Raw genomic sequence first — 12,663 nt, 5'->3', positions numbered from 1 at the left:
AGAATTTATTTTACTACTGCCATCAGCAGTTACATCATCAATGAAGGTAAACTCTAGTAATTGTGGCAGCAATATATGCCCAGGCCATAACACCCCCACCACCATGTTTCACAGATGAGGTGGTATGGTTTGGGCCTCGGACAAATCCTTTACAACACACTTTGTTCTTGCCATCATCCTGATACACACAGGTTAATCTTGGTCTCATCTGTCCACAAGACCTTCTTCCAGAATTCTACTGGCTCTTTTAAATACTTCTTAGCATACTGGTCATCTTATTTCATGGCTAACTAGTGGTTTGCCCCTTGCAGTGTAGCCTCTGTAATTCTGTTCATGAAGTCTTCTGCAGACAGTGGTCATTGACACATTCACACCTGCCTCCTGAACAGTCTTTCTGATCCTCAAACAGGTGTTTGGGCATTTTTCTTCATTATGAAGAAAATTCTGTTATCAGCAATGGAGGTCTTCCCTGGAATACCAGTCTTTGTGATTACTAAGCTCACCAGTGATTTTGGTCATCTTATATCTCTTTATGTTTTATTCTTGTTTTTCAGCCTCAGAATTACTTCCTTGACTTTCATTGGCACAACTCTGTCTTCATGTTGAAAAGTATCAATTACAGACTCCAGGTGGGGCCACTGAAGGATAAAGGAGGCAACGTGTGCCTGGAGGCGAAGGAGGTTGGGGACGTCCTAAATGAATTCTTTGCTTCCGTATTCACAAGAGAAAAGGACCTTGATCAGGCTGAGGTTGGAATAAAACAGGTTTGTGCGCTGGACATTGTTGAGATTAAGGAAGAGGAAGTGTTGGATCTTCTTAAAAACATTAAGATTGATATCCACAGGTTGCTGTGGGGAAGAGATAGCTGAGGTAGTAGCGAAGATCTTTGAATCCTCTTTGGCCGCAGGGGAGGTGTCGGAAGATTGGAGAATGGTAAATGTAGTGCTCTTGTTTAAAAAAGAGAATAGGGAAAATCCTGAGAAATATAGACCAGTGAATCTTATGTCAGTAGGTGCAAACTATTGGTGGGAATTCTTAAGGATAGGATCTATGAGCATTTGGAGAAGTCCAGTCTACTCAAGGATAGTCAGCATGGCTTTGTGAAGGGAATGTTGTGCCTCACAAGTCTAACTGAGTTTTTTGAGGAGGTAACAAAAAAAATTGATGAGGGTAAGGTGGAAGATATGGTCTACAAGGATTTTAGTAAGGCATTTGACATGAGAGACTCATTTAGAAAGTTATAACTACTTTTAGAAATGGGATGCATGGAACTTCGGCTGTGTGGATAAAAAATTGGCTTGCTAGTAGTAGTAGAAAGAAAGTATTCTGCCTGGTGGTTGGTGACTAGTGGAGTGCCGCAAGGATTTGTTCTGGGACCTTTGCTTTTTGTGACTTTTATAAATGACCTGGATGAAGAGGTGGAAGGATGCATCAGTAATATGCAGACGATACGTAGGTTGGAGGAGATGAAGGTTGTTGAAGGTTACAAAAGGATACAAACTAGATGCAGAGTTGGGCAGAAAAATGATAGATGGAGTTCAATCCGGATAAGTGTGATGTGATGATGTATTTTAGAAGGACAAACCAGAAGGCTGAGTACAGGATTAATGGTTGGTTATTTAAGAGTGTGGATGAACAGAGAGGCCTTGGGGTTTAAATCCATACATCTCTCAAGGTCACTCCACAAGTTGATAGCATAATTAAGAAGGCCTATAGGATGCTGGGCTTCATTAATGGAGGATCGAATTCAAGAGTAGAGAGGTCATGCTGCAACTCTACAAATCTCTGGCGAGACCACACTTAAGAATATTGTGTTCAGTTTTGTGCACCTCATGATAGGAAGAATGTGGAAACTATGGAGAGGATGCAGAAAAGGTTTACCAGGATGTTAACCGGATTGAAAATATCTTATGAGGCAAGGTTAGCAGAACTGGGACATTTTTTTTCTTTGGAGTGTAGAAGGATGAGAGGAGTCTTAATAGAGGACTACAAGATTATGAGAGCCACAGATAGGGTGGACAGCCAGCGCCTGTTTCCCTGGGCAGGAATAGAAAACATCAGAGGACATAAGTACAAACTGAAGGGATGGAAGTTTAGGGGCAACATCAGGGGCAAGCTTTTTTTGTTTTTAGAGAGAGCTCTGGGTGCTGGAATGCCTTGCCTGGAATAGTAGTGGAGGCTGAAACATTAGGGGCATTTAAGAGACATGGATGGAAAAAAAAGGATTATGGGGTAGGGAGGGTTTAGTAGTTTTTTTTATGGAATATATGAGTCAGCCCAACATTGAATGACGAAGAGCCTGTACTGAGCTATAATGCTCTATGTTCAAAAGTTTAGAAGCAAGACAAGCTTTCTTATTCCTGCACCAATGAAGCAATCGGACATACCCCAGTAATCACAAATACCTCAGAAGCCAAATGTTCCAAACATTATGGAGCCTTGAAATGGGGAAACTATGAATAAAAAGTGCTGTAATTTCTACATGATCAAACCAACATGTATACAGGTAGTTCTCAACTTCCAACCTATGCGATTTACATTCACCTGTACAAACTTATATTTTGTATTAAAAAATACTGTATACAGTGTCCCTGCTCCTGGCAGCAGCCCGACATACCCACTCTCAGCGGCAGTCCCAAAGCGGCAGTCCCAAAGTCCCCGCTCGCTGCAACATCTCCTAAGTCCCTGCGGGAGCCCGATGTCCCAACTCCCCGTGGTAGTCTAATGTCCAAGTCCAATGATATCATTATATACTAGAAGTTCATATGGGATTGGGGAGTATCTTTATCTGAAGATACTGTTCATATATTTATATTTTCATGAAAGATTCATTAGTTAAAAATCTTTAAAAAAAATTCTTTATGGTCTTGTTTAATCGTGCGTGGTGGGCGAACCCGACTTATGACCAATTCAAGTTATTGTTGGTTCCAATTTCAGTCGTAAGTCAGGGACCACCTGCACAAATAACCTTGAATAAAATCTGGAATGTGCACTTTAATCACATAAATTATTTGATTAAAAATTTAAAACTGTGGAGCACAGGGGAAAATAAAGGAAAAAAGGTATCTTTGTCCCAATCATGGAGGGCACTGTACTGCCTGGATTGGAGAACATGTCTTGGGCTTTTCTCTTTGGAGCAACAGAGGATCAGAAGAGATTTAATAGAGATGTATAAGATCATGCATCTTGGCGCTTCACAGTTCGGCGGGCAGCAACCTCCTTTGAAGAAGACCGCAGAGCCCACTTCGCTGACAAAAGACAAAGGAGGAAAAACCCAACACCCAACCCCAACCAACCAATTTTCCCTTGCAACCGCTGCAACTGTGCCTGCCTGTCCTGCATCGGACTTGTCAGTCACCAACGAGCATGCAGCAGACGTGGACATACCCCTCCATAAATCTTCGACCGCCAAGCCAGGCCAAAGAAAGAAGATAAGATCATGAGAGATATAGATAGGGTGGACAGCCAGCACTTTTTTCCCCCCAGGGTGGTAATTGCCAATACCAGAGGAGATTTGTTTAAGGTTAACGGAGGAAAGTTTAGGAGGTACATCAGATGTAGGTTTTCTTTTTGTTTTACACAAAGAGTACCAGGAACACACTGGTGGTGGTGGTGTTAGATGCTGCTACAATCAAGATTTTATAAGATTATTAGGTAGGCACACAAATGTAAGAAAAATAGAGGGTTAGACTCTACAGGGGGGGGAGGGGGGGGAAAGAAGGGTTAATTGACATGGAGTAGGTTTATATCAGTCAGCACAATCTCATGGGCTGAATGCCCTGTACTGTGCTGTTCTATCAAATAAGATACTTTGCATGGGTGCAAAAAAATTGCTCAATGTAAGAACAGTAATGCAGATTTTTTTTAAAATTTGAACTGTGATAATCCTATTTCTTCAACTATAATGAAGATGCTCAAACCTTGTTAATATGCCATAGTGTAATTCTCTACAATCCCAATAATTATGTCGCCTACTCAGATAAACAAAACTTGCTTTCTAACTACTTTAGTACAGCACCACATGGTCACAATGTTGTGCCAGTCAAAATAAACTTGCTCCACTTTTCTCCTTTTAATCCTATAATCCTCCTGTTATATTACATCAGGTGCCTATCTAAGTATCTTTAAATGTCCCAATGTGCTTGGCCTTTATTTCTCTTTTGATCTGGATTATCAGTGTGCAACAAGCAGCAGTTACTGTTAGTGTGTAAATGCCTGAAATCCAGTAGCAGAAATTAGGTAAAATTACAGGGTAATTACATCTTATTCGGTCTGGGCAGCACATGCTCTCTCTGTAATTCTCTTATCATCCTACTTAATTTCAGCCTATCAATGTTTCTATTTTCATAATATATCCCCTAGCTTCCACTTAAATGCTTTCCAGGATACTTAAAACATAGGTCCTGCAAGACATGCAATATTTTGGTTAAATATCTGATTACAGCTTCCAAATACAGCTGTAGGCCTGCAACTATCCCCACACAAAGCAGTAGGTGTCTTCATAAAAAATATTGCCCACACCAAGAAAAATTACCAACAATGCAACCTGTTTTCTTCTATCTTTGTGGTTGGGGGTAGTAGGGAGAGGGAGGGATGGGAGGGAAGGGTATTGGGGTGGATGGGAGGGAGTGGGGGGAGGAGGGATTTGGTATATACCACATTGTTTTTTGTATATTAATTATTATATTTGAATGGAATGTGGTTCAAAATTTTGAATAAAGTATTCAAAAAAACCCAATGCAACCTGTTTCATTTCACTCTGTACCCCACTAAGGCTTCCTTGAGGCTATTTTTGGGAGGGGCATAAAAAAATTTAGGCTTTGTTAAGACAGCCCCCTGATGAAGTTTAAAACTAAGATTAACAATAGTCCTATCTATACACACTTCTGAATTCATGGTGGATATCCTGAACCAATGGGTTTCCCCACAGACTGTAAAGGAGGAGCTACCTTCAGGTAGACTGGCTGAAGATTTGGATGTACATCACCAGACTGTTTCGTAGTCATTAGTGAACTTGGATCAAATGGAGCACGTGCTTCAGTGACTGAAGATGATAGGTCTGCAAAAATAAAATCCAAACAAGGAATTGGCAACTGTCACAATAAAGAGTGAACTTGTATTTCTGAAGATGCTTTCACATTTTCAGTACCTGTACAATACAAAGTTCTTCAAATATTGCTTAAGTACAGTTATTCTGAATTGCAACAAGCTAGTGCAAATTGTGTTGTAAATGTATATTGCATGTGCATAGAGTTAGTATATAGTGTTTCAGGAATATTTGCAAAGATTAACTGGGATAACAAGGAGAGAAGCAGCATGTATAACCAACTTAATCTAAAAATATACTACTGTTAAATCTGCAATAAATGTGATGTTATATGTGTTGTAAATGCTCAGTCCCAGTAATTTTGGAAAAGACTTGACTAAACCTAATTTAAAAACAAATGATTCTCAACAAAATTAAATTGATAAGCTTGAGGTGTTGCTCAGTGTGCAACTGAAGAGAAATATAGGTGCAACAAGAAAATGCTGTCACCCTGGGATCATGCAAGCAGCTGTCAGTGTAAAGGATAATATGAATCCTTTTCAGCATGGCTGAAAAACTGATGCAGGGTTTCAGATTTCTGGATCATTAGGATCTTTTCTGGGGAAGGTACTGTTACATGTGAATTTGAGGGGGACCAATGTCCCGGCGGGCAGGTTTGCTGCAGCTGTTAGGAGGATTTAAACAAGTTTGGCAAGGGTAGGGGATCAAGAGTGATAGGGCAGAGAATAGGTAGTTATATCAATGGATGCAATAAGAAATGAGATTGTGAGGAAGGATAGGGAATAAGGATAAGAATTTAACTTGCAGTACTCTGGAGACAGAATTGAGAAGGGTGATGAATACAGGACTGAAGGTCTTATATTTCAATGCATGCAATACAAGGAATAAGGTTGATCTTGTAGCAAAATTGGAAATTGGCAGATATGATGATGTGGGCATCAGTTAAAAATAAACACAGCTGGGAGCTGAACATCCAAGGATACAGAGTGTTTAGAAAGGACAGGGTGGGGTGGCTCTATTGGCAAAAAATTGATTCAAATTGTTAGAAAGAGGAGACATAGAATTGGAAGATGTAGAATTTCCATGGGTAGAGTTAAGAAACTGCACGGGTATAAAGACTCTGATGAGACTTGCATACGACTCTCCAAACAGTAGCCAGGAGGTAGTGTACAAATTTCAGTGGGAGATAGAAAAGACATGCTAAAAGGGCAATGTTACGATAGTCATGGGGGAATTTCAATATGCACGTTGATTGGGGAAATCAGGTGGGGGTTGGTTCTCAAGAGAAGGAATTTATAAAATTCCTCCAGGGCGGCTTTTAGAGCACTTGTAGCTGATCCTATTAGAGAGAAAGCAATTCAGGATTGGTTGTTGTGTAATGAACCAGAAATGATAAGGGAGCTAAAGGTCAAGGATCCCTGAGGAGACAGTGATCACAATGTGATAGAAGTCATCCTGCAGTTTGAGACGGAGAAACTAATCAGATCTATCTACACCAGTGGAATAAAGGGGACTACAGAGCTATGATAGGAACTGCCCAAAGCTGCCTGGAAGTGGACACTAGCAGGGATGATGGCAGGTCTGTAGTGGCTGGGGTTTCTGAGAACTCAGAAAACCCAGGACAAATTTATCTCAAGGATGAAGTTTTCTAAAGGGAGGATAAGGCAACTACGGCTGACAGGAGAAGTCAAAGTCAGCACAAAATCAATACAGCAGAAAGTAGTGGGAAGCCAGAGCACTGGATGCTATTAAAAGCCAACAGCAACTAAAAGAGCAGCAAGGAGAGAAAATATGAAAATAACAATGTAAGCTAGCCAGCAACATAAAAGAGGATGTGAAAAGTTTTGATTCAGCTAAATCAAAAGAGAGGTGAATATTGCACAACTGTAAAATGACACTTGGAAGATAGTACCAGGGATAAAGACAAACTCAATAAGTATTTTGTGTCTGTTTTCACTGTGGAAGACGCCAATAGTATGCCAAAAGTTCAAGCGTGCCCAGCAGCAGAAGTGGGTATAATCGCTCTTGCCAAGGAGAAGGTGCTGGGGAAGTTAAAAAGTCTGAAGGTGTATAAATGACCTGGACTGAATTAATTAACCCTGAGGATTCTTAAAGAGACAACTGAGGAGATTCTGGAGTCTTAGGTTGTGATCTGCCAGGTATCTTAGTGTTGCAGAGGCACTGAATCTGCAGGATTTAGACAGTTAGGAGATTGAGAAAGGATATGACAAATGGGATACATTGTAGAAAAGTGCGTAATCATGCACTTTGATAGAAGGTCCTAAATGGGTAATGAGCTCAGAGATCAGAGGTGCAGATGAATTGGGAGTGTAACGGATTTGCACTAACCTTTAATTTAATGTTAAACTATATTTCTTTTATAAAAATCTCTTAGTAAACATAGGGTTGAAATATTAAATTCTTAGTAATTTAACTGTGGGTTGATACAGGGTAACACACAGGTCACAGCAAATTTATAAAGAACCAATGTTTTCAGAGAAGAGAGTTCATTCTCAGAGTTGACCTGTCTTGGACAGGCAGAGCTAATGGATTTCAAGTGGGTTTTAATTGATCAAGATCTGCTGAAGGAAGCCATCTGTTTTTAATCAAAACCACTTAAGCCTAATAGAGATGAGGTCAGAGGTTGATATGGATATGATACAGTTTTGAAAAAGGGACAGAATTTTGATAGAAATAAAACTGATGGTCATGTGGTTTCCAAGAATTGGGACTCACCTTGTCCATGATGTAACTGTCACATGACTTGGAGAAATATATTAATGAATTCAGACATTTTGAGTTCAGTTTTGGAACAGTTCAGCTTGTAGTTCACAGAAGTCAAAACCTTATGAGATACAGGGGTTGAAACCTTGTGAAAGTCAGGGTTAAGTTAAAGTAACCAGAATTGGTACTGTTTGTTGTGTGTTGCTCCTAGAGGAAGGGGAATACAGAATCTGTGGCTTTTGAATTAATAAAGACCATTTTGGTGTCTTTTTTGAAAAGAGGACAGAATTCTGCTGGGTCTATTTTTGAGTTTGGCCACTTCGTTTAACCCTTGTCTGATTTGTGAGTTCATTGTGGAAGAAAATAGCCACATTTGCAGTCTTTAAAAAGAGGGCAGATTCCTTGTGTGAAAAATAATTGTGAGTAAAAGAGGCCTGAAGATATAATGTTTGAAAGGGCTTTATAATTATTTCTGAACTGGGAATTTAAGACCTTCAAGAAAGACTAAAATGATGCTGAACTTTAAAGATTGACTTTTCAGCGTGGGAAATACATACATTTACATTTCCGCATAGTGGAGTTAAGTTTAGAGTAAAGTAAGTTTAGAGTTAAGTAATGAATATTATGTTATTCTTCTTTGGCTTGGCTTCGCGGACGAAGATTTATGGAGGGGGTAAAAAGTCCACGTCAGCTGCAGGCTCGTTTGTGGCTGACAAGTCCGATGCGGGACAGGCAGACACGATTGCAGCGGTTGCAAGGGAAAATTGGTTGGTTGGGGTTGGGTGTTGGGTTTTTCCTCCTTTGCCTTTTGTCAGTGAGGTGGGCTCTGCGGTCTTCTTCAAAGGAGGCTGCTGCCCGCCAAACTGTGAGGCGCCAAGATGCACGGTTTGAGGCGTTATCAGCCCACTGGCGGTGGTCAATGTGGCAGGCACCAAGAGATTTCTTTAGGCAGTCCTTGTACCTTTTCTTTGGTGCACCTCTGTCACGGTGGCCAGTGGAGAGCTCGCCATATAATACGATCTTGGGAAGGCGATGGTCCTCCATTCTGGAGACGTGACCCATCCAGCGCAGCTGGATCTTCAGCAGCGTGGACTCGATGCTGTCGACCTCTGCCATCTCGAGTACCTCGACGTTAGGGGTGTGAGCGCTCCAATGGATGTTGAGGATGGAGCGGAGACAACGCTGGTGGAAGCGTTCTAGGAGCCGTAGGTGGTGCCGGTAGAGGACCCATGATTCGGAGCCGAACAGGAGTGTGGGTATGACAACGGCTCTGTATACGCTTATCTTTGTGAGGTTTTTCAGTTGGTTGTTTTTCCAGACTCTTTTGTGTAGTCTTCCAAAGGCGCTATTTGCCTTGGCGAGTCTGTTGTCTATCTCATTGTCGATCCTTGCATCTGATGAAATGGTGCAGCCGAGATAGGTAAACTGGTTGACCGTTTTGAGTTTTGTGTGCCCGATGGAGATGTGGGGGGGCTGGTAGTCATGGTGGGGAGCTGGCTGATGGAGGACCTCAGTTTTCTTCAGGCTGACTTCCAGGCCAAACATTTTGGCAGTTTCCGCAAAGCAGGACGTCAAGCGCTGAAGAGCTGGCTCTGAATGGGCAACTAAAGCGGCATCATCTGCAAAGAGTAGTTCACGGACAAGTTTCTCTTGTGTCTTGGTGTGAGCTTGAAGGCGCCTCAGATTGAAGAGACTGCCATCCGTGCGGTACCGGATGTAAACAGCGTCTTCATTGTTGGGGTCTTTCATGGCTTGGTTCAGCATCATGCTGAAGAAGATTGAAAAGAGGGTTGGTGCGAGAACACAGCCTTGCTTCACGCCATTGTTAATGGAGAAGGGTTCAGAGAGCTCATTGCTGTATCTGACCCGACCTTGTTGGTTTTCGTGCAGTTGGATAATCATGTTGAGGAACTTTGGGGGACATCCGATGCGCTCTAGTATTTGCCAAAGCCCTTTCCTGCTCACGGTGTCGAATGCTTTGGTGAGGTCAACAAAGGTGATGTAGAGTCCTTTGTTTTGTTCTCTGCACTTTTCTCCCCGATCCAAACACTGGCACCTCCTGGACTACATCCTGGTGCGAGAAAGTGACAAACAAGATGTGCTCCACACCAGGGTCATGCCTAGCGCGGAATGCCACACTGACCACCGGCTGGTTCGCTGCAAGCTCAACCTTCACTTCAAGCCAAAGCCCAGGAACAATAAAGCCCCCAGAAAGAGGTTCAATGTTGGAAAACTGCAGTCAGACGAAGCGAGAGGAAACTTCCAGGCAAAAATTATGTTATTAATATTTTAATAAAAACTATTATTTTGAATTTACCATTATCTGGTGAATTTTCCATTGCTGTTCCTGTGTTAGTACTAACAAAAACCCTTTAGTCCCAAACATAATTAAAAGGGTTATTAGTGCATAACAGGAGTCCTTGTTCACTTGAATGTAGAGTCAGTGGTAAGGCAAATTCAATGCTAACATTAATTTTGAGAGGGATTGAATATAAGAGGTGTAATGTTGAGGCTTTGAGTCAGACTGTACTTGGATGTATTGTGAGTAATTATGGGCTCCTTATCTAAGGAAGGATGTGTTGGCATCAGTGAGGAACCAGAGGAGGTTCATGAGAATTATCCCCAGAATGAAAGGGTTAATCATGCAAGGAGTGTTTAATGGCTTTGGAACTGCACCCACTGAAGTTTAGAAGAATGAAACCGATTAAATACTGAAAGGCCTCAAAAGAGTGAACATGGAGAAGAAGTCTCCTAAAGTGATGAAGATTGGGTCCAGAGGGCAAAGCCTCACAATACAAAATGAACTGAGATGAAGAGAAATTTCTTTATCCAGAGTATGGTGCACCTGTGGAATGCATTGCTCGGATAGCTGTGGAAATCATTGGACATATTTAAGATAAGAGGTAAATAGGTCTTGACGAGGAAAGACATCAAGGGTTAGCGGGAGAATGGGGTTGAAAAGGACAGTCAATCAGACGTGATGGAATGGCAGGACAGATTCAGCTGCCGAAGAGCTAAATTCCGCTCCCATGTCTTACGTAGATGCATGTAAAATATTTCAGGATAAGAATTTATCTTGGGTTGCTTTATACTGAAAGTGGAATTTGAAGTTCCATTGGAAATTGTTGAATATTTTCCTACTTTAATTCAAACTTCTTATTTAAAAAAATTAAGTGAGCTGCATTTCACAGAATATTAAGGATTACCTTTGAGGGTGAAACTGCACTCTGCATTAGTAATCTGGGAGAATACAACTGGTTCAAGTTCTTATCTTTTGAGTTGAAGTTTTATTTAAATGATTAGATTAATTGTGGGCAATTAATACTTTAAAAGAATTGCTCCAATTTAGGTTTGGAAAACTGCACAATTCCTTGCAGTGGAGATCCACTGCAAACCCAAGCAAAAAGTCACCTTGATTGCTTCCACCTTCCAAACTATCGTAGTTATTGGGAAGTGATGCGTTTGTGGATGATGATGAAGAGGAGGAAGAATCCACTCCTGGGAGAAAAAGAAAAATCGCGTTACGTGTCAGAGCGAAAGATCCAAACCTAGCTGGAATTCAAATGTTAATATAGTTTCCCCAACACTTTTGGTTTCAAAATAATACCTGCTCATCAAAAAGAAAATGGAATTTAATTCACAGATTTTCAAATACTTGTTGCTCAAAAATCAGACAAACTTCATGGAATACTTTCTTGTATAAGATCCGATGCGTATCAAGGAAGTGGCAACATTAATGCAGTTGCTTAATATTTTGTTTGTGACTGCAGTAGAAATATATTAGGAGTATACCACATGACCCCTCGTCTGCTCTGCCATTCAATATGCTCGTAGCTGATCTTCCATCTCAGTATCATATACTCTTCCTTCAAAATATTCAACAACTTGTCCTCCACATCCATTTTTATGAGAAAATTCTTGCCTTCAAGAAGTTTCTCCTTAACTTAGTGCAAAATATCACAGAGACGAGGAGAGCTAGATCTGATAACTGTATATGTAACAATGAAATCTGTCATTCTTCTGAATTTGAGTGAATATAGATCTAGTCAACATAATCTCTCCAAACAAGATTGACCTGCAATCCCATGAATAGTCAATAAAAGTTTGCTGCACTCCTTTGCAATAAGGATGCCTCTAAGTATAGTCTGAACGGTCTCGTGAATTCATTTATACATCAATATTTCCCAATCACCATCTAAGTTAGAGTCTGCCTCTAATTTTTTTTTTACAAAATGGCCAACTTCATCAGTCGCATATTTGTAATTCACCTTGAAACCTTTTTGCATTCTTGAGTCAAAATCCTGGTTTTATGTCAGAAGAAATATTACATTTAAATAGTACCCCAATAATCACTTCCTGCCAATCTGAAAAAAAAATCATGTTTTTATTCCTGCTCACCATTTCCTGTCAATCTTCACATCAGGCTAGTAAACGTGTCCAATCGTCGTACTTCAAAGCTACACCTCTTATGTGGAACTTTATCAACCTCTGGAAAACCAATTGATGGTCTTTTATCTAATTTATCAGTTACATCTTCAAAAAGAACTCCAGTAAGTTCATCAAACATAATGCTTCTTTCATCAACAATGCTGATTTTGCCAGATTCCATCAATATCTCCAAACACCAGTCATTTCCTCACTTAATATTAAGCTACCTACTCTATAGTTCTTTGATTTTTTTTCTCCCTCCCAAATTTTTTGCATTACATAAGTCATTCAATCATTCAGTCCAACACTTTTTCCCTACCCCTCTTAGTACTCAGGAATGCTATCATCATGTGGTCGAGATGTATTGGTTCTCTGCCCTATTGACCCCTCCCCACCAATTGTATAATACTGATTGCCTATAGTTAATTTTTCTTTTTAAATTGCAGATGCCAGAAATCTGAAAT

At 40.6% G+C, this 12,663-nt stretch overlaps 1 protein-coding gene across 4 annotated transcripts in view; it reads right to left on the bottom strand.

Annotated features, from left to right (window-relative positions):
• LOC138758139 (protein transport protein Sec24B-like) overlaps positions 1 to 12,663 on the bottom strand; it is a 188,229-nt gene that overhangs the window by 106,149 nt on the left and 69,417 nt on the right. For 3 of the 4 annotated variants that reach the window (XM_069926651.1, XM_069926650.1, XM_069926652.1), the window contains 2 exons: positions 11,183 to 11,269; positions 4,950 to 5,059 (listed from right to left, as the gene is read on the bottom strand). The exons of the other annotated variant lie outside the window; for it this stretch is intronic. In XM_069926651.1, coding sequence (XP_069782752.1) covers positions 4,950 to 5,059; positions 11,183 to 11,269 — 197 coding nt within the window. The remainder of the gene's footprint in view (positions 1 to 4,949; positions 5,060 to 11,182; positions 11,270 to 12,663) is intronic. 4 annotated transcript variants of the gene reach the window in all.

Source organism: Narcine bancroftii, chromosome 3 (genome assembly GCF_036971445.1).
Source record: "Narcine bancroftii isolate sNarBan1 chromosome 3, sNarBan1.hap1, whole genome shotgun sequence".
Taxonomy (NCBI): Eukaryota; Metazoa; Chordata; class Chondrichthyes; order Torpediniformes; family Narcinidae; genus Narcine; species Narcine bancroftii.
The sequence above is the reverse complement of the archived record's forward strand: the minus strand, read 5'-3'. Positions and strand labels throughout refer to the sequence as shown.